General features: G+C 45.1%; 1 protein-coding gene across 3 annotated transcripts in view; it reads right to left on the bottom strand.

Annotated features, from left to right (window-relative positions):
• Window positions 1–20542, bottom strand: part of SELENBP1 (selenium binding protein 1) — a 57324-nt gene that overhangs the window by 9963 nt on the left and 26819 nt on the right. For 2 of the 3 annotated variants that reach the window (XM_044991996.1, XM_044991993.1), the window contains 5 exons: window positions 10826–10879; window positions 10024–10136; window positions 7359–7544; window positions 1595–1715; window positions 139–321 (listed from right to left, as the gene is read on the bottom strand). In XM_044991996.1, coding sequence (XP_044847931.1) covers window positions 139–321; window positions 1595–1715; window positions 7359–7544; window positions 10024–10136; window positions 10826–10832 — 610 coding nt within the window. In that variant the 5' untranslated portion in view covers window positions 10833–10879. Of the gene's footprint in view, window positions 1–138; window positions 322–1594; window positions 1716–7358; window positions 7545–10023; window positions 10137–10825; window positions 10880–18742; window positions 18991–20542 lie in introns of those variants that run through there. The other variant, XM_044991994.1, reaches the window with a different exon arrangement.

Below are 20542 nucleotides of genomic sequence, written 5' to 3' on the forward strand. Positions count from 1 at the left end.
ATCTTTACAGGACAATTTTGCCTATGTACTCTGAAATCACCAGGCTTCACTGGTGACAGGAGAGTCCCTGGATGCAGTCCTCAGTTTAGTGAAAGCTGGACCAGAATGTCACCGAATTTTAAACAAACATGCCCTCACCAGTCTTTAGGTCTGCTGGGTCTAACCCATTTGCCAAGACTTTTGGGATTCCCCATTCCGTGCTCATCAGGACATTATGCCGTGGCTGGTACCAGAAGTCATAGCCAAGTGCAGGGAGGTTGGATCCTTTCTCCCAGTTCCCCTTCACCTCAAAAGTCTCTCCATCCAGCAAGATAAAGCCACCTGATGCCAAAAACAAAACAGAACAAATTGTTTGATTTCAATCACCCAGTTTAAGAGCTTAAGCAGGATAAGACACAATGCAATAGTGAACTCTTCCTCTAATAGGCTGTAGCATGTTACATGTACTCTGAGGGAGGGTGAAGAAGCTTTCTGGAAGGAGATGTTTTTTCTGTGCTTCCCATTGCAAGGGCTTTCATTAGTATTTCTAACGGTAAGCAAATTAACTCAAAGAGAATTTCCTCCCAAAGATTCAACGATGAAGTATCTTAACGTAAGTGTTCTCCTAACCAGATACGTATGCCAACTGGCCAAGCAAAGTGAGGCCCAGCACAACTCAATGGCATTTCTGTTGGCCTGTATGCGATAACTTTGGAACGGAGCATCTGATCAATTCCAAAATTTCAGGGAACGATCTAGGCATCGATGGGCCCAAGATATTGATTTGGGTGCAAATCAGAAAACAGTAAAAGCCTGATTCAGAGGAAAACCAGGGGCCCCAGACTGCCTGGTGCTGCAGGCAGAGGAATTTCTCTGCTGCTGCCAACATGTATCAGAGGCAGCTGCTTAACTTGCCTAATGAGGAAGTTGTCTGTAGACTGGACTAACAGAAATCAGAGCCTTACAAGGAGGGTTTGTAGGGGTGCAGTGGAGAAGCTGGGCCTGAGGAGGACTGGGGGAGAGTAGTGGTGACGAGGGAAGCAGGGATCTGGATGGCGGGCATGGAGCCCCGGTAGAGGAGGAGGAAGGGAATGGGGACAGAGCCACAGAGCTCCAGACATGTAGCATTCTCTTCTAAACCAAAATGTTTCAGTTCCCTTTGTTCTGAAAAGCAATGCCAGCACATTTGGGGGATCAGCCCTATCCTAGTTAACAACTGACAGCAACCATGCAATAAGAAAGTCCTATTAATCTCAGCCTAGTACACCCATTGGCAAGCGTCCAAACTACAAACATTCACAATTGTCCCCTTGTTAGGCTCAAAGCTCTCAAGGACTAAATGCGCCCTAGATACTGAACTCCCCTATAACACTGGAGGTGGGTACTCCAAGTCAGGATTGAATCACATTGACAGGGGACTGTGTTTGTGAAATCTGCCCTCCCACGCCTCCTGCAGCACCTATTCTGTGGTAAAGTAGAGAACTTCTGGCTACAGGGCTGCTAAGCTGGCCATCAGCTCAAAAGGATTGCAAGTTCTCAACAAGGCTTCCAGTTTTGTAGCTTGAATTTCTGTAGCAAGGATTCCTTCTCTTGAATGACTAAGGGGGATAAATACCTTTGCCATTGCCAGATGGGTCTCCCATGCTGCTGATCATGATCTCACCATTTCCCAAGCAGTGAGTTGTGTGGGGATTGGCTAAGCCACACTTCCAGAATACATCCACTGGCTCAATCATCTAAGGAGAGTTTATATGCACATAGTCAATCCCTCCTTGGTCAGGCCACCCCCAGTCAAAATCAGAGTGTCAACCCCCATTCCCATCGAGAAGGGTTTCCTGCCATCTCAAAACTCTTCAAAGTTCTAGGCTGTTGGATTTTTTCCACTTGAAAACTCAACCCCTGTGTGTTCTGGGCTTGGCCAGACAGAGAGATGGAAACTATGAATAAAGCTGGGCAAAATTTTTCAACCGAAAAATTTAGTCAGCAAAAAATGCAGATTTGGTGACATCGAAACATTTCATGAATTCATGTCAATTTCACCAAACTGTTTTGGTGGGGGGAGGGTGTGTGTGGACATTGAAACTATTCAGGGAAAAAAAAATTAGATTTTTCCCATTTGATGAATTTTTGTTTCAAAATTTTAAAAAATAAGTTTAAAAATATGCTTTAAATTTAAACAAAATGTATCATTTTGGGTTAAACAAAATGTTTTGTTCAGCCCAAAACTAATTTCCTTTTTAATTGCAAGTGAACAGAAAAATCTGATGTTTGCCCAGCTTGAACTATATAAAGAGAGAATAAACAAAATCCCACTGCTTTGCTTGCCTGAAGTTCAAAGGTGGAATTTTAATCAATTCCACTGTCACTAAGGGTACGTCTACACTACGGGACTATTCCGAATTTGCATAAACCGGTTTTGTAAAACAGATTTTATAAAATCGAGTACGCGCGGCCACACTAAACACATTAAATCGGTGGTGTGCGTCCATGGTCCGAGGCTAGTGTCGATTTCTGGAGCGTTGCACTGTGGGTAGCTATCCCGTAGCTATCCCATAGTTCCCGCAGCCTCCCCCGCCCCTTGGCATTTCCGGGTTGAGATCCCAGTGCCTGATGGGGCAAAAATCATTGTCGCGGGTGGTTCTGGGTACAGCCTCACCCCTCCCTCCCTGAGCAGCAGACAACCGTTTCGCGCCTTTTTTTGCTTGGTGAACTGTGCAGACGCCATAGCACAGCAAGCATGGACCCTGCTCAGCTCCATACTGCAATCGTGAATGTTTTAAACACCTCGCGCACTCTCGTGCAGTCTATGGTGAACCAGGACCTTCAATCTGAGGCGAGGAGGAGGCGGATACGGCAGCGCGGCGATGACAGTGATGAGGACGTAGACACAGAATTCTCTCAAACCGCGGGCCCCTGCGCTTTGGAGATCCTGATGGTAATGGGGCAGATTCTATCCATTGAACGCCGATTTTGGGCCCGGGAAACAAGCACTGACTGGTGGGACCGCATTGTGTTGCAGGTGTGGGACGATTCCCAGTGGCTGCGAAACTTTCGCATGCGTAAGGGCACTTTCATGGAACTTTGTGACTTGCTTGCCCCTGCCCTGACACGCCATAATACCAAGATGAGAGCAGCCCTAACAGTAGAGAAGCGAGTGGCAATAGCCCTGTGGAAGCTTGCAACGCCAGACAGCTACCGGTCAGTCGGGAATCAATTTGGAGTTGGAAAATCTACTGTGGGGGCTGCTGTGATGCAAGTAGCCAAAGCAATCACTAAGCTGCTGCTACGAAAGGTTGTGACTCTGGGAAACGTGCAGGCCATAGTGGATGGCTTTGCTGCAATGGGATTCCCTAACTGTGGGGGGGCGATAGATGGAACCCATATCCCTATCTTGGCACCGCAGCGCCAGGGCACCCAGTACATAAACCGCAAGGGGTACTTTTCAATGGTGCTGCAAGCACTGGTAGATCACAAGGGACGTTTCACAAACATCCACGTGGGATGGCCAGGGAGGGTTCATGACGCTCGCGTCTTCAGAAGCACTACTCTGTTTAAACGGCTGCAGCAAGGGAATTACTTCCCAGACCAGAAAATAACAGTTGGGGATGTTGAAATGCCTGTCGTTATCCTGGGGGACCCAGCCTACCCCTTGATGCCATGGCTCATGAAGCCATACACAGGCAGCCTGGACAGTGGTCAGGATCTGTTCAATTACAGGCTGAGCAAGTGCAGAATGGTGGTGGAATGTGCATTTGGCCGTTTAAAGGCGCGCTGGCGGACATTACTGACTCGCTCAGACCTCAGCCAAACCAATGTCCCCTATGTTATTACTGCTTGCTGTATTCTCCACAATCTCTGTGAGAGTAAGGGGGAGACCTTTATGGCGGGGTGGGAGGCTGAGGCAAATCACCTGGCCGCTGATTACGCGCAGCCAGACACCAGGGAGATTAGAAGAGCACACCAGGAAGCGGTGCGCATCAGAGAAGCTTTGAAAACGAGCTTCATCAATGGCCAGGGTACAGTGTGACTGCTGTGTTTGTTGATGAACACCCAACCCCCTTGATTGACTCAGTCCCTGTAAGCAACTCCCCCACCCCCTTCGAGTACAGCTTACTTATGCAAATAAAGTCACTCTCATTTAAAAAGCATGAATTCTTTATTGATTCATTATAAAAAGAGGGAGAGAAGTAAGGGTGTGGTTTGGGAGGAGGATAGGAGGGATGGAGAAGGCCATTAAAAAAAAATTCACAGTAACGACATCCTTCTGGTTGGGCTGTCCACGGGGTGGAGTGGGCGGGTGCACGGAGCCTCCCCCCACGCGTTCTTACACGTCTGGGTGAGGAGGATGTGGAACATGGTGAGGGTTGAGGGTGGTTATACAGGGGCTGCAGCGGCACTCTTTGATCCTGCTGCCGTTCCTGAAGCTCCACAAGACGCCGGAGCATGTCAGTTTGATCACGCAGCAGCCCCAGAGTTGCATCCCGCCACCGCTGATCTTCCTGCCGCCACCGCTGATTTTCCTGCCGGTCTTCCTGCTGCCACCTCTCATCTCGGTTGTCCCTCCTGTCCTCACGTTCGTCCCTCCTGTCCTCACGTTCATCCCTCCTGTCCTCACGTTCATCCCTCCTGTAATTTGAAACCACGTCCTTCCACTCATTCAGATGAGCTCTTTCATTACGTGTAACTTCCATAATATCCGAGAACATCTCATCTCGCGTCTTCTTTTTCCTCTGCCTTATCTGTGCTAGCCTTTGGGATGGAGGAGGGATGGTTGAAAAATTTGCAGCTGCATGAGGGAGATAAATATTTAGAAAGATACATTTTACAGAACAATGGTTATACTCTTTCACAGTGAACAGCAGTATTCACCTAGCACATGTGATTTCCCTACAAGGTCGCATTTTTCATCTTAATAGTGAGTGCCTGCAGCTCTGGAGTTACAGATCTCACAGACACAGGTCCAGGCATCAGAATTCAGCTTGCACGCGGCCATGGTAAGCCACTGTCTTTCGGCTTCTGTAGTGATTTACCCCTCCCCCCCAACGCATGGCTAATACCACGCTAGCTCCCTGCTAATCAACAACCTTCCCACCCCCCCACCCCCCACCCACTGCGTGTCTGGTACCTTGGGGAAGATCGCTGGTGACCAAACACAGAAAAGATCATCGGCATTTCACTCCTCCCCTCCCCCCGCTTCGCTACGTGCAGGAAAGTTTTTTTTTTAAGCTGATGCAGTCCACGAACCCAGTAGAAAAATGGCCACCCCCCTTACTTAAATTCCTGATTTTTAACCAGGTTATCCTGAACGATATCACTTTGCTGAGGATAACAGAACAAGATAAAGAACGGATGCTTCTTGAATGCCAGCAGTCACCGGGACCATACGCTGCTATGCTTTGCCACGCAATGATACCTGATTACTTGCTACATGCATGGCGTGGTAAAGTGTCCTACCACGGTGGGCGGAACAAGGCTGCCTTGCCCAGAAACCTTCTGCAAAGGCTTCTGGAGTACCTACAGGAGCGCTTCATCGAGATGTCCCTGGAGGATTTCCTCTCAATCCCCGGACATGTTAACAAACTTTTCTAAGTAACTATACTGTCTGCGAATGCATCCCAAGTCCTCAGGGCAAATCAATCATTAAAAAAGGCTTGCTTAAAAAACAACGTTTGCTATTTGCAAAGGTACACTCACCAGAGCTCCCTTCCATGGCGTCATTGACTGGGATAGTGGCTTGTGAGGGCTGGGAGGACGGTAATTCCGTCAGGATGATAAAAAGTTCCTGGCTGCTGGGGCTCACGGAGTGCTGTGTGCTCTCTGCTAGGTCTTCCTCCTCTTCTTCATCTTCATCTTCCCCGTCTGCATAATCCTCAGCCATGGCAGAGATTACAACCCCCACCTCGGAATCCACGATCAGGGGTGGGGTACTTGTGGCGCAGCCCCCTAAAATTGCATGCAGCTCAGCATAGAAGCGGCATGTTTTTCGACCTGCCCCGGACCTTCCGTTTGCTTCTTTGGTTTTCTGGTAGCCTTGTCTGAGCTCCTTAACTTTCACTCTGCACTGCACTGAGTCCCGGCTGTGGCCTTTATCCGTCATAGCCTTAGAAATTCTTTCAAATACTTTTTCATTTCGTCTTTTGGAACGCAGTTCTGTTAGCACTGAATCCTCTCCCCAGATAGCGATCAGATCCAGTACCTCCCGTGCAGTCCATGCTGGGGCTCTTTTACAATTCTCAGGAGACTGCATTGTTAACTGTGCTGATGAGCTGTGCGTGGTCACCTGTGCTGATGAGATCTACACGCTGGGGAAGCAGGAAATGAATTTCAAAAGTTCGCGGGGCTTTTCCTGTCTACCTGGCCAGTGCATCCGAGTTCAGAATGCTGTCCAGAGCGGTCACTGGTGCACTGTGGGATAGCTCCCGGAGGCCAATGCCGTCGATCAGCGTCCACACTAACCCTAATCCGATATTTTAATACCGATACTAGCGTTACTCCTCTCGTTAGGGAGGAGTACAGAAACTGGTTTAAAGAGCCATTAAAATCGATATATGGTGCCTCCTAGTGTGGACGGTTGTGGCGTTAAATCGGTTTTACGCTCCTAAAACCGGTTTAAACGCCTAGTGTAGACCAGGCTTTTGTGGTTCTCCTGAAGAACGCATACCCTGCTGCTACATAGAAAGCATGTCTCTAGTCAAAGGACAAGTTATGTGAAACCAGTGGCCCGAGTTACTCAGTACGTCTGAAAGTCAGAGCTGCTTGTGACACACTGGAGTTGTCTGTTCCCTCAATAAATCTACAGGAGAACTAGATGGAATCTAGTTTGTCTGTGAATCAGCAAGATAGCTGTCAGCTAAATTGTGACTGCAACATCTTTATTACTGGGGATTGTATTAAAGGCAAAGAGAACACTGCCTGATTTTCAGGTGCCAGATTAAGCTGGAAGTTTTGGTACTTAGAAAAAGGAGGTAATTTTGGCGTATCAAGTGAGCTAGTTCAAAGCAGACATCATTGCTCTAGAGCAGGGGTTTTTTCCCCCCCTCATCCCCTTGTATGTACTGTTTAGTCACACTTGTTACCCAAAGAAGCAAAGTTACCCTAAACTACAAGTTGTATGTTGCGGGCACCAATTTACATCAGGTCGAGGGAGGGGGTGTTGCTCTACATATAGAACTCAAGGATTTGAGAATTTACTCTTTTTCCACAGACAAAGAAGATTAAATTTCTTAAATATTCCAAGACTTTTGAGACTGACCAGTTCTTAAGGTTCCCCAAAAGCCCTAAAAAATTGTTCTGGATTTCCTCGTTCACATTCATAAGTGGGAAATTTTAGTTCCCACCTCCTAGGTGAGATACATCTCTTGGAGTCACCTCAGACATACCTTATGAATCCTGGGAGCCCGCATGTTTGTGCCCACATCCACCACATAAATGCGGGAAGAAATCAGACTGGGAAGAAGCAGCCGGTTCCGTTTCTTTGTGACGTCCCCAAAGCTGCTGCTGCAGGTGTTCCACCCAGAGTGATGGAGTTCGTCTCGGAGGTTGGGCATGGGCAGGCGGTGGATCACCTATGAAGTCAAAGGCATGGTTCAGATTCAGTCTGTAAGACAGGCAGTCCTAAGAAAACAGTTCTTTAGAAATACAGACATAGCATAGGAAACACGAGTGAAATTGTTGATGTTATCCAGTGAGTAGTTCTAGGCCGAGATTTTCAGAGTAGTTTAAGAATCCCTTGGTGCTCAATCCCTTAGGTGGTTTTGAAGAAAATCCCATTCTGGGTCTTTAGCACGGGAGACCAGGAGCCAGGACTCCTGAGTTCTATTCCTGGCCCTCTACCTCCATCATGTGTGATATTGGGCAAATCACTCTCTGTGCATCTGTGACTGGGTGTCCATCCCACACAAGGCATGAAGAGGTGAAGGTGGCCAGATGGACCAATTAAACACTTAGGCTGCACCTGGAGGAGGAGCCAGGGAACAAGGAGGACTAATTAGAGATGAAGCTCAGCTGAAGAGGAACAGGAGGGGCTGTAGCTTAGGGTGATGGGCAGGCATGTTAGGGTGATAGAAGGTGAGGTCACCCAGGGATAAAGCAGTAAGGGATAGGACTATGCAGACCTTGACACCTTGTTGTAGGGTCCCTGAGCTGGAACCCAGTGTAGAGGATGGGCCTTGGTTTCCCATGGGCTTGGGATCCCCTAGAAGCCACTGGAAGTGGCACTATTAAGGGGCAGTGAAAGAAAAGAATGACAGGGACAGTGAGTCCTGAAATACTTTGAGGCACATGATTTCCCCAGAAAGGGAAAACCACAATGACATGGCTGGAGGGCCAAAAAAATGAAGCAAGAGCAGTTGAGACCTGAGAGAGGAAGACAGAGTGACAGAGTGCAACTGCAGGAAGGGTTGTTGGCTTGGCAGAGATAATCCCCAGATGTAGCCAGAAAGAGGTGCTCTAGCGGTGAGTAGAGCATCACACGTGAATTTGGGCATCATGACGTCCTAACATTTGTTTTTTAATAGGTGTGCTATTAAATGTATCTAATATTTGGAAGGTAGAAAGACTGGCTAGCAGTTGCAAGAGACACAGATCAGTGATAGAGAGAAAAAAAATAATTGTATCTAGGCAGCAAGGGTCTGACTTTATAAGGTTTATCCGATTTCAGTTGGGACAAGTTGTGGCAAACTGACTGGAGTAATAATACTTTACACTCTGGCGGCTGGTCCTTAGTAGCATATTGTGTGCATTTAAGAAACATGGAGAGATCAGCGCTTAAGAAACTTTAAGAAACTGCATCCCTCCAGTAAGAGTCTTAGCAATAGTTATGCAAAGGAACAGTTGTGACAAGATGTCTTGTCACAGATAAACTGCCCCTCAGGTGCACTGTAATGCTAGAGATCTGAGGCTAAAATGCATTAAAGCATTTTGAGACATACAAATATCTAGTATTTTTAAATGCAGTTTAGATTACACTTTTTTTAACCATGTACCAAAAACTGTTAGAACTGTGGTTCTAAAATACAGTTTTACCAGCTAACTGAAAGCTGTAGTCTTGGCCAGGTAGATTGTGCTTTCCCATTTTATGACAGAACAGATTAGTTTTATAGAGTTCCTAAAGCAGGATCAATTTACTTACCTTAAACAAATGAGTAACTGTCAAACCCGTTGGATTCCCCAAACAAATTTGATCCTGCAGTGATTAGTAATCTTGCTCAATACCTACTGACAATGGGGTTTCAGAGGGAGCTACTCAAATGCTTACTAAGCACAGAATGGCTTTGAAAGAGACCCAGAACAACAGGTAAATATTAGCTTTCAGCAATCCCTGGAAGATTCCCAAGACCAAGTTTAGAAAGAGGCTGAAAACTCAAAGCAAACACACCACTAAGCCACCAAGTTTCATATAGCTTTTATGTGAAATCATAAACCGGGCAAATCCAAGAGGAAGGTTGAGTTTAGAGCTTCTAATGAAATAGGAAACAAGTTGAGTTACCCATGGTTTGGGGTTTCATTGTGAACTGGCTGCACATCTCTAAGAAACGTAGCATGAAGTTAGATTGATAGTCAATACTGAGACATCTATTTGAGAGTGGTCATGGAGAAAGATCTACCAGAGTCAAATACCAGGGAGAAAGCAGACAAAGAAAGATTAAGGCAGGATCCTTGGGATCTAACCTTCTTGATTTTAGGAGGTCCCAGGTAGGATAGCAAGAAGTGGAGCAGAAGGAGAAATGGCAACATAAAGCTGACCTGCCCCATTTGGCAGGAAAATTAATGGCTTAGGAGTAGGCACAAGACAAGAATCCATCAAGGATAGATAGATAGATATGAGAGAGAGAGGAAAGAGAGAGAGAGATTGTTCAAGGTCCTCCAAATTTTGGTGCATCAGGTCCCCATTTAGCCACCACTGGCAAGCACAGAAATTTTTCCCTTTGAAGAAGGGGTTCAAGGAGCTGCAGCTACAGAGTGTTACTAAACGGCAGTAAAGTTGCCTAGAGTCAGCCCAGGCTAAGTAAAGAGGATTAGAGCCAGAATCTTGACAGCGGGTACCTGGCAGTAGTGTGGAGATTTGGGGTCAACATCCACTGTTGCCAGATAGTCAGGCTTCTCTATCCCAGTGTTTCTGTAGATACAGGGCAGGTACACAATCTCTTCTCTGGGACCTTGCAAGGCAGAGAGCTTGTTTAGGTCAACACAAATCAGCTCCACGCTATCCCCAAAGCAAGCCTTGGAGGTCTCTCTCACTGAGTTGGATTTGCCCAACGGGAGCATAGGTGCTAGGGGTTCTGGGGATGCTGCTGCACCCCCATCTTGAAGTGGTTTCCATTATATACAGAGTTTACAATTTGGTTCAATGGCTCTCAGCACCCCCAGTTTAAAAATTTTTCCAGCCCCCTTGAACTGGAGGTTGGGAACCTTCTTCCTTTGTCTTCCTCAGGGGTGGGGTGGGGTAGATATGATCAGAGTCTTCATTATGCCGGAAAGCACACTAGGCAGGGGTCAGTCTGAAGGGGATTTCCCTGCCTGTGGTGTGGCCCATTCGCAGTTTGGGGTTCTATTTACCCCATCTTTGCTCCAGGAGGACTCATCCCTGGATCAGAGATATTTCTGAAGGGCCCTCTGAATGTAATGTGCACACACTTTCAAAAATTATCCTGAAGAAGGAGAGACCAGGGAATCTCCCTACCCCTTACAAGGGCTTGTCAGCCCTTCCATTATGCCAGCTGCAGAATAGAGTTAGCTAATGCTACACTCAAAAGGCATCTTGTTAATCTTCACTGAATCTGAAGGTGGTTCAATAATGCTCTTGTTTTGATAACCTAGATTTCAGAATACAGTTGATAGGACTTGCCTTTCATGGCATCTAAAGGAGTCTTGTACCCAGGACCACATGCTCCACATTTTGCTGATGAAAGAGGAGAAAACAAAAAAAAAGGTTAGATATCTCCAAGTTATTCACCTGCACATTTTCCAAAAAGGTCACTGACTTTTGGTGCTCAGCTTAAGAGATCTTAGACCCAGTTTTCAGAAGTGCCACCCACAAATCCCATGGACCAATAAAAGTTGAGAGCACTCAAGACCTCTGAAAATGAGGCCCAGCATGTCAGGTTGGAGATCCAAAAATGGAAGAAAGCTTGGGTCTTAGTTTTCAAAAAGTCGCACCCTGCAATTTAACACCAAATGACTGACTCATAAGCAGTCAGATAAACATTGGGGATTTAGAAAGACTTGATTTGTGAAAGGTTTTAGGGATTAGTAGTGAAGCACTGTCAGGAGTTCAGCTAGACAGATTGCTCAATTTGACTAACCCATTATAGGAACACTGTGCAGGCCTCTTCTGTGGATTAACCCTGGGAGTGGCTGATTCTAGAGATTTAGAAGCTGGGTGGGGGCCAGTAGTGCAGAGTGTTTTGCTTAGTGGGAATCCTCACCTGAACCACCTCCTCACTGCTAGAAACTCAGTTCCCCAGCTTCTGCTCCTCAGCACTCCTTCCTACTTTCCTGCTAACTGAAACCTTCATTGATCCCTATCTGCACTCCTCAACTAGTCTCAACCAGCAGAAGCGGGGGCAGCTCAGGTGCGAGTCTGGGAAGGAACCTGATGAGTGTCAGTGGAGGAATCTGACAAGCAGCAGGTGAAGTTCAAATCTGGCTGGAGGCTCAGGGCTTGTTCCTTTATTAGGGGAGATCAAGGTACATTAAAGCAGTAGAGGAACTGAAAACAAGTGTACCTCTGTGCTTTAAGGGTTCAAGCAGGAATTTAGTGGATTCAAGGTGCATTCCATGTGTAGTCCGATCTATGAATCATATATTAACTATACTGAATACTTAAGAATTCCCAGTTATCACTTTGAGATTTGACAGGATCTTGTCCCAAAATCAGGCCCAGTATTATTAAAATTAGTTCAGTTGGGAACTCCAATGTGCACAGTTGCGGCACTCACACTTTAGGAAACCTTCTGTATTTACAATAGTTTATCAATGCATTTAGCGAAGTCACAAACACTCTAACCCAGAAAGACAGAGATACTACAGAATGTACATCTGAACATGTATATACTCACACCATCCCTTGCAGAACAACGTGAAATGTTAGCCATTGTCTTCCTCATCACCATCACTATCACTAGCAATCATCATTCTGGCACCTCCCAAGGGCTACATCTCTCGCTCCTCCTGCCCACAGGCTGGGATACAACTTCTATAATATGATATGCTGATGCCACTATATCTAATGCATTTTCAGTAGGGATTTCTCCCCGTTCCTATTTGTATTTCCTCGCCCTACTAATGTTGGGGTACCCTTCTCCTATAGATTTGTATATTAAAGATCTCAACGTATTATCACATATGTCAATTCATTGACATGGCACTCTTGTGGTTAGACATCTGAAGATGTTCCCATTCTAAGATATCCAAAAGCTGGTGTTGCTCATGTTCCTATGGTTGGCTGGTGTCATTATGGACTAACTTCCCCCTTAACTGTTCTCTTCTCAGTTCCCTAAAATTTAGGAGTGACCATTAGGCCATTTATCTGTGCCGAAGTCCATAGGCCTCAAGACTTATGCTAACTGCTGAAGCCAATGTCTTACAGGCCTGAGGGTTCCTTACATTACTGCTGAATAAAATAAATGCTAAAGCTAGCTCCATGGACTACACACGTTTCTTTGGCACAAAGCCTCACAATTTGGAGCTGTTGATCACTTTCAAATCAGGACTGTGATAAACACCATATCCAGGTCATGTAGAAGTAGTAGTCCAGGTGCAAACAGACACTGGACAGACAGTTGCCAGTTACTAGCCTTCTTTCTAAAGATTTCTTGGCTCCCTTTGTATCAATGCAGGAGCATATTCGTTTTAACTACATAGGAGCGCTATGGTTGACAGTTACATAAAATAATAATAAAAATCTACTGTATAGCAGTTGCTACTGTAACAGTCAATATTCCAGACAGTCACAGGATTTGTGTTTCAGGTTTACATTAACAAATAACTATCTAGGATCAAGAAAATATTATCCTGACGCACTGTTTAAAAACACATTAACACCACATGGCAAGTTTATCCACCTTATCAGAGTATAAAATTCTGCACTGCTGTAGTCCTGCTGAACCCATTCCAACATGGATGGAGAGTCCAACTGCCCCTCCCCACCCCCATCTTATACAAATAATGAGCAGCCAGCAGCAATGTGATAAACTGAGATAATTCTGAGCAGGACCAAAGAATGTAATGCCCGCTTTGCAGTTGACTGCAGTGCTTCAAGCATCTGTCTGATAAATGACTTGCCATTTTGCTCATTTTCACCGTGTTATAATCTTATATTGTGACAAACAAGTTCTTCAAAACAAACCCTACAGAATCCGACACCTTCAGCTCAATAGGATGTGACAGCTGTATTTCCCCATTAAATCAGGTTGCTATTCTTTAGGAAACAAAGATGACAAGTTACTTTGCAGAATCCACTCACTACCTTCTGAGGTTTGTTACTTTAAAACATGATTTCCTCAAAAAGCGAGGGTGCTTTAGTACTAAATAGGCTGTCTTAGAAGACTGTCTGAACATAGACAAAAGGACAGAAAATCTGATGTATTCCACACCACTGAATGTCTGAGCCCTGTAAGGCACAATGTCAACTTTATTAAAAATAGATACATAGCAATAAACTCCATCCTATTTTTCCTAGTCAGCTAAATTAGCAGGGACAAAACATGGATTAGATCAGTACTAGATTAGTATTGCACAAATACGTTGTTCTTTTGCAGATTAATAAAGTAAGAGACAGCTTAAACTAGAATGTTTGCTAGAGATAACCTAGGGCAAGACGGTGACATTCCCCGCCTTTCCTCTTCCCCTCCCTCCCCTTACTCCTCCTTCCTTCCCTCCCACTTTCTCTCCGTTCCTTCCCGTGTTCAAATATTCTGTTGTAATAAACCGTTGAGCATCTGTTTGAAGTTGACCTATAGCTTTCACTGTATTTTGGGTCAGACGCTTCATGAGCACACAAGTAACGAATCTGCTATTTGTACCATTTTTGCAGCAAGATGTTGATAAAAATGTTTACATTAGAGATATTAACGTGTCATTACACATACTAATAGTCATCATTAAATGCAGCTTCCCAGCTATCTTGGCATCGGATTGAATGTTTAGAATACCTTGAAGTTGGACTGGATTTGTAAGAGAAATCTAGCGAAAGACCAACATGATTTGCAAACTACTGTCATTTATCACAGTGTGACTGGGATAAGTAGCTAGTTCAGTTTACTGCTAGATCAGGAATACTTGAGGTCCCATCCCCTCCACCCCAAAATGTGGAGGATATCTTTATTGACAAAGCTCCTGTGCCATGCAATCCACCTTCCCTCTCAGACACCATACAGATAACAGCCTCGTGGCAATCAGGGCCGGCTCCAGACCGCAGCGCGCCAAGCGCGCGCTTGGGGCGGCGTCCCGCGGGAGGGCGGCAGGCGGCTCTGGTGGACCTCCCGGAGGCATGCCTGCGGACGGTCCGCTGGTCTCGCGGCTCCGGTGGAGCATCCGCAGGCACGCCTGCGGGAGGTCCACCGGAGCTGCGCGACCAGCGGACCCTCCGCAGGCACATCTGCAGAAGGTCCACCGGAGCCGCGGGACCAGCGACCGCCAGAGCGCCCCCTGCAGCATGCCGCCCTGCTTGGGGCGGCGCAATTTCTAGAGCCGCCCCTGGTGGCAATTACAGCAATTGCTCACGTGGAAGCTATGTTTTTAGTGCAGTGTTTTGTCCTTATTCACAAAGACATCGCACTAGGCTTGAGTCTTCATTTCCCTGTATCTTATGCAGTCATTTGCCCCCATGCAAAGTGAGAGTAAGACACTGCCATTCTGATGTTGGTAGCATTTTACATCCTCTGCAGTCATTTACACCAGTGCTTGGTGCAGGAAAGTAGAGAGTCCCACTGTCTCCTTTTGTTCTTTATTTCGTCGCCCTCTTCTATCTGTCCTGTTTCCCACAGTTTAAACCAAGAGGTGAGCCAGCCCCATGTGAACAGCCAGCTCATAAGCAATCAACCACCAGCAAGTGCTCCATAGGCCACAGCTTGGCAACCTCTGTTCTAGTTAACAAGAGGGTATATGGATGGCCTGCTGCAACATTGATAGTTGTTTTGAAGGTATGAACCATAATTCCCAACAGAACAGTGAAGGAACAGACCTCAGGGGCCTGCAGCGCCTCCTCTCCTGCCACCCAGCAGGGTTTAAAGTTGGGGGAGGCAGTTTTCCCCATGACCTAATGGAAATAGTAAAGGGCCGATCTTTTGATGATTACAAGGGCCCCCATACAACCAAAGGTCACCCCTGAGAATGACAGATCATCCCCACCCTAGTTTTTTAACCACACCAAGTTCTGCTAAATGATATAACATGCTGTACAAAGTCAGAAAGTGACAACTGTATCCTTTAGTCCTGGGGTTCTCAACCAGAGGTCTGGACTCCCCTGTGGGGCTTCAAGCAGGTTTCAGAGGGTCTGCCAAAATAAACCAGAGAGCAGGGCTGGTGTTAGACTCGCTGCGCCCAGGGCAGAAAGCTGAAGCCTGAGCCCCACCACCATCCTGCCATCCAGGGCTGAAGTTGAAGCCCAAGTAACTTAGTGGCCTGAATCGTGCAGCAGGTCAGACTAGATGATCATAATGGTTCCTTCTGACATAAGAACATAAGAACGGCCATACCAGGTCAGACCAAAGGTCCATCTAGCCCAGTATCTGTCTACTGACAGTGGCCAATGCCAGGTGCCCCAGAGGGAGTGAACCTAACTGGCAATGATCAAGTGATCTCTCTCCTGCCATCCATCTCCATCCTCTGACAAACAGAGGCTAGGGACACCATTCCTTACCCATCCTGGCTAACAGCCATTTATGGAATTAACCACCATGAATTTATCCAGTTCTCTTTTAAACGCTGTGATAGTCCTAGCCTTCACAACCTCCTCAGGTAAGGAGTTCCACAAGTTGACTGTGCACTGCGTGAAGAAGAACTTCCTTTTATTTGTTTTAAACCTGCTGCCTATTAACCTTAAAGTCTATGAGTCTATGAGCTTCATGGGGCCTAACGCCAGCCCTGACTTTTAATCTAGTGGATATGTAGAAAAACAGTTATGGTGGTGCAGGCGGCCCCTGGAATTTTTATAGCATGTTGGAGGTACCTCAAAAAGAAAAAGGTTGAGAACCCCTGCTCTAGTCTAGTGGTCAGAACAGGAGACTAACCTCAAGGTACCTAGGTTCTATTTGTAGCTATTGCTGACTCCCTGTGTGATCCTAGGGCAAGTCACTTCATTTCTCTGTGCCTGTTTGGGAATAATAATACTTTCATAGATTCTAAGGCCAGAAGGGACCATTGTGATCATCGTCTGACCTTCTGAATAACACAGGCCATAGAACTTCCCCAAAATAATTTCTAGAGCAGATATTTTAGAAAAATATCCAATCTTGATTTTAAAATGGTCAGTGATGGAGAATCCACCATGACCTTTGGTAAATTGTTCCAATGGTTAATTACTTTCACTGTTAAAAATATTTGCCTTATTTCTAGTCTGAATTTGTCTAGCTTCAACTTCCAACCATTGGATCATGTTAGTCCCAGGGGGTTGTAGACTTTTAATAAATAGCAGTAAAGTACTTTCAGATTTTTAGGGAAAAGATGCCATGGAAATACAAAGAAGCCCAAAGACACTGGATACCATGCAAGCGATAAAAATGGGACATGGGAGCCTATTTTCAGAATAATTTCTGAAAAAAACAATCTTTTACAAATAAAAAGGTCATTCGCTTTATGCTTATGCAACCTGGCTGTTACATTATATGGCTGAGCTATAAAGCCTACTGAGGCAGCTACAGTAAATTTGCAGACTGTTCGGATAAAATAGGAGTTGTGGGAAGTCTGCCTAAAGAGACTAGATTTTATAGATTTACAACATGCAATATGATAATAAAAACCGTTTTAGCCTCTGTATAGAGTATTTCATGCTAGTTAGTTCAATGTAACAGCTGTTTGCACAATCAAGGGATACCTTTCTACATAATTTGACTTAAAGCAATATGTTTGAGGTTAAAGGAGTATGAAAGATTCCAGCATGTTTAACCACACCACTAAACTACTACCTTTTTATGTATATGATTGCATAATTTCTGAGTTAGACACTGTGTAGCATGATTGAGCAACAGTAAATTCTTATAGACAAGTTATAACTGCCTCCCCTAAAACAAAAACTTGTATAACAAGCCTGAAAGACCTTTCACATTGATCAACACAGCCTACCACTACTACAGTATGCTTTGTAAGTCAGCTTACATTAAAGCATGTCTGCGGTATACTCTTTTTGAGGGCGGGAAGAGGGGGAGAGAACCCATTTACAGCAAATCAAATGGGATTAAGTGTCTAGTTTTCCTCTTCATACTGGAAGCACTAGATTGGTGGAGTGTCTTTTGCACAACATCTGCTTGTTAGAGTTTGAACAAACAGGCAGTTCTCTTATCAAGCTACAAGATTATGTTTAACTTATCCGGTAACATATTAAAAAAGAAGGAGGTAGACAATTAAGTTAGTTTTATGACATAACTTTGCCCACATTAAACTGATGAGAGTATACAGCAGACCTGGAGGACAAGAGCAGTAATTATGCCATTGTTCAAACAGTCACAACCTAAGCAACAGAAGTATGAAAGGGCCAAAAGTAACACTCCTGTGAAAATGTGAGACAAGACCCACCCCACCCAAACAACAGATCACTCTGATCATGGAGATTGAGGATTCTGTCTCAACTCTAAAAGTCTGCACAAGAGGGCTTCCCCCTTCTCCTCCTCCCTCATCCAAGATTGATTTAGGGCTCATCAGAAATCCATGAAGCAGCTCAACTCCGCGTTGGCACAGGGATGTAGTTTTCTCTACATGTATGGTATTCGGATCACTCTTTAGGCATGTACACTGCAGTCATTATGACAGGAGCCTTATTTGTGTTACTAATCAAACCCTCCTAATAAACAAACAGACTCAAAATTCTAGTTTACTTTTCATCATTTACGCTGTCAGAACTGCAAAAAGTTAACATTCAGGTTGGATAGTTAAACCAGTCTAGTCAGTTTAGCTTTCTGCCTCTGAAAGTTTTTTTTACCATGGTCTCCAAGGACCTTTTCATGTACCATGACAAGCACAATATACTAGTTCAGGCTGTAAATAATATAGGGGAATATTTATATCTAAAGAAAAAAATTCTCTACTTGTGTTGTTTCCCCAAAAAATGTTTCCGAAAGGAGTTTATATTAGTAGTAGGATTTGTAGAAAGCAAGTAAATACAACGTTAAACGTTGGTCCTTAGCTACCTGACAGTCCTCCTTAAAGGAGAGGAGAATTAGTCACTCAGCAAGATTACTGTTATCACACCTTTCATGCAGCTTCCAAATTCTGAAACAAACAAACGTAGCTGTTGCTCACATACCAAGAGATGCATTTAAAGATTTTAAAACTTAGTCTTATTTTTAGTTAGTTTAAGTAGCTTAAAGAAAAACTTTTTATCAGTCCAACAAAACTTTAGCCCACACTGCTCCTTACATGTACTCTGCATTGGTTACGCAGTAGCAAATCCGCAAGTCCCTGCTTAGGGGAAAGATAGGAAATTGCAAAGGACAAATGCTGCAGCCTGCAAAATACCAACAGCAGCAAGATAACAGGTTGGAACCACAAGCCAAAACTGTGGGTCTTCGTGCCTAATGCTACTTGCAGATTGGGGACAGTTTCTTACCCATGTTGAGTGCCTTCTGGTCAGATCTTCTCAGCTGCTTATGACTTGGAATAAGCAGCGTTTGCAGCGTGACAGGAGAAGATTCTACAGAGCAAAGGCTGGTATTGAGGGATCATATATAGCAGTTCAGTGGGCGGGCAGGAGGGTAGCTGCCAAGGGGAGGTCTAACGGTGGAAGCATGTGGGAGGTTCCAGAGTAGCACACCACCTCCTTCTTTCCCTGCCAATAATACACAGGGAAGCTTTGCAGGACTCTGCTACTTCCTTCCCCAAACGCTGGGTAATGCAGCTGGTTCTGGTGGAGCTCCCACCTGCTTCTACTCATATACTAGGGACGTGTGTATGTTTGCTGCACACCAATAGCTTTCTTACACAGAGAAAAAACAGGCATTTCATAAAACTCTCGCTTCTGGGCAATATTTCAAGTTCTCCAGCAGGCAGTGAATGCATGACCTAGTTACAGCTCCCAATTGTCTCTTGCTTGGCAGGCCGGTGTTTTTTTTCAATCCTCCAAGCAAGACAGCTGCAAAAGCTCTTACTGCTAGTTGCAGTTAGATCCATTTCTCCCATGAAAACTTCAGAGCTTAATTTTTTGTTGTTGAGGGGAGCCCTCTTCCACAGTAGACCCCCACCCCCCAACAGCTGATTTGAAGGGGGGGATTATTCTGCTCCCAGGAAAGATCATCTTCCACTTTGGATACTGCTAAACTGTCCCTGATCAGGAATGAATATAATATTTCCCCTTCCCGGCTTTCTAAAGAGCAATATTTTTTTGTTCTAGAATGCAGTCATTTTGCCCTGCCATTTCCAAAAATGTTCCCGGGGAGGATGTAGCAGTGTAGAGCTGCACTCCTATCCCTTCCCCACAATCCACAAATTATTCAACTGAAACCCTAACCGCTTCTCAAAACCCACCCTTGAGAACCCCCTTGACAATACTAGAGCCAAGGGACTGGTAGGCAGAATCAAATGAACAAACTGCAGCTAACTATTTATTTGGTGAGTTTAGTCCTTTTTCCTGTATGCAAATTGTACATGAACAGTTTGCATTTTTTTTACTAATTTGTTTGCCATTCCAAACCACTTGCCAAATGTTTTGTGCAAATAAATTCCAGCTTAATGGTTGCTCAAAAATTATTTGCTGTGAATTCCTCCAAGTACTTGATAGTTACAATTCAATATTCCAGCTGTGTGATGGGCTGTTTAAGTCACATGGCATTGTTTCTCTTTCCTGTTTGGATACTCTGGCCTCTATTGCTTGTTTTGTGATTAAGTTAATGTTGGGTGACGACGGGCCTGAAATTTGTCTTCTGCAAATGCTTGAATGAACAAAGCATCACTTAAATGACACTTTGAGAATAGTGCATAAAAAAGGATGCAAGAAAATTTAGCAATGCTCTATTGATAATTCATTTAATATTTTCCAGTATGGGTTGTATTCCCAGCTCAGCCACTGACCTGCTGGGTGTTGTTGGCTAGTCTTTTGGACAGAAGGTGTAAATGTTTAACAGTGAATAATTACTCATTGGAACAATTTGCTGGGAGTTGTGGTGGAGTCTCCATCCCTGACAATTTTTAAATCAAGATTGGAAGTCTATCTTAAAGATCTGCTCTAGGAATTAGTTTGAGGAAGTTCCTGGCCTGTGTTATATAAGAGGCACGGCCGGCTCCAGGCACCAGCTAAAGAAGCAGGTGCTTGGGGCAGCCAATACCAAGGGGTGGCACTCCAGCCGTTATTGGGGAGGCATGTCCAGGTCTTCGGCTGCAATTTGGCGGCGGGTCCCTCAGTCCTTCTTGGAGC

This window comes from Mauremys mutica, chromosome 17, assembly GCF_020497125.1.
Source record: "Mauremys mutica isolate MM-2020 ecotype Southern chromosome 17, ASM2049712v1, whole genome shotgun sequence".
NCBI classification, from domain to species: domain Eukaryota; kingdom Metazoa; phylum Chordata; order Testudines; family Geoemydidae; genus Mauremys; species Mauremys mutica.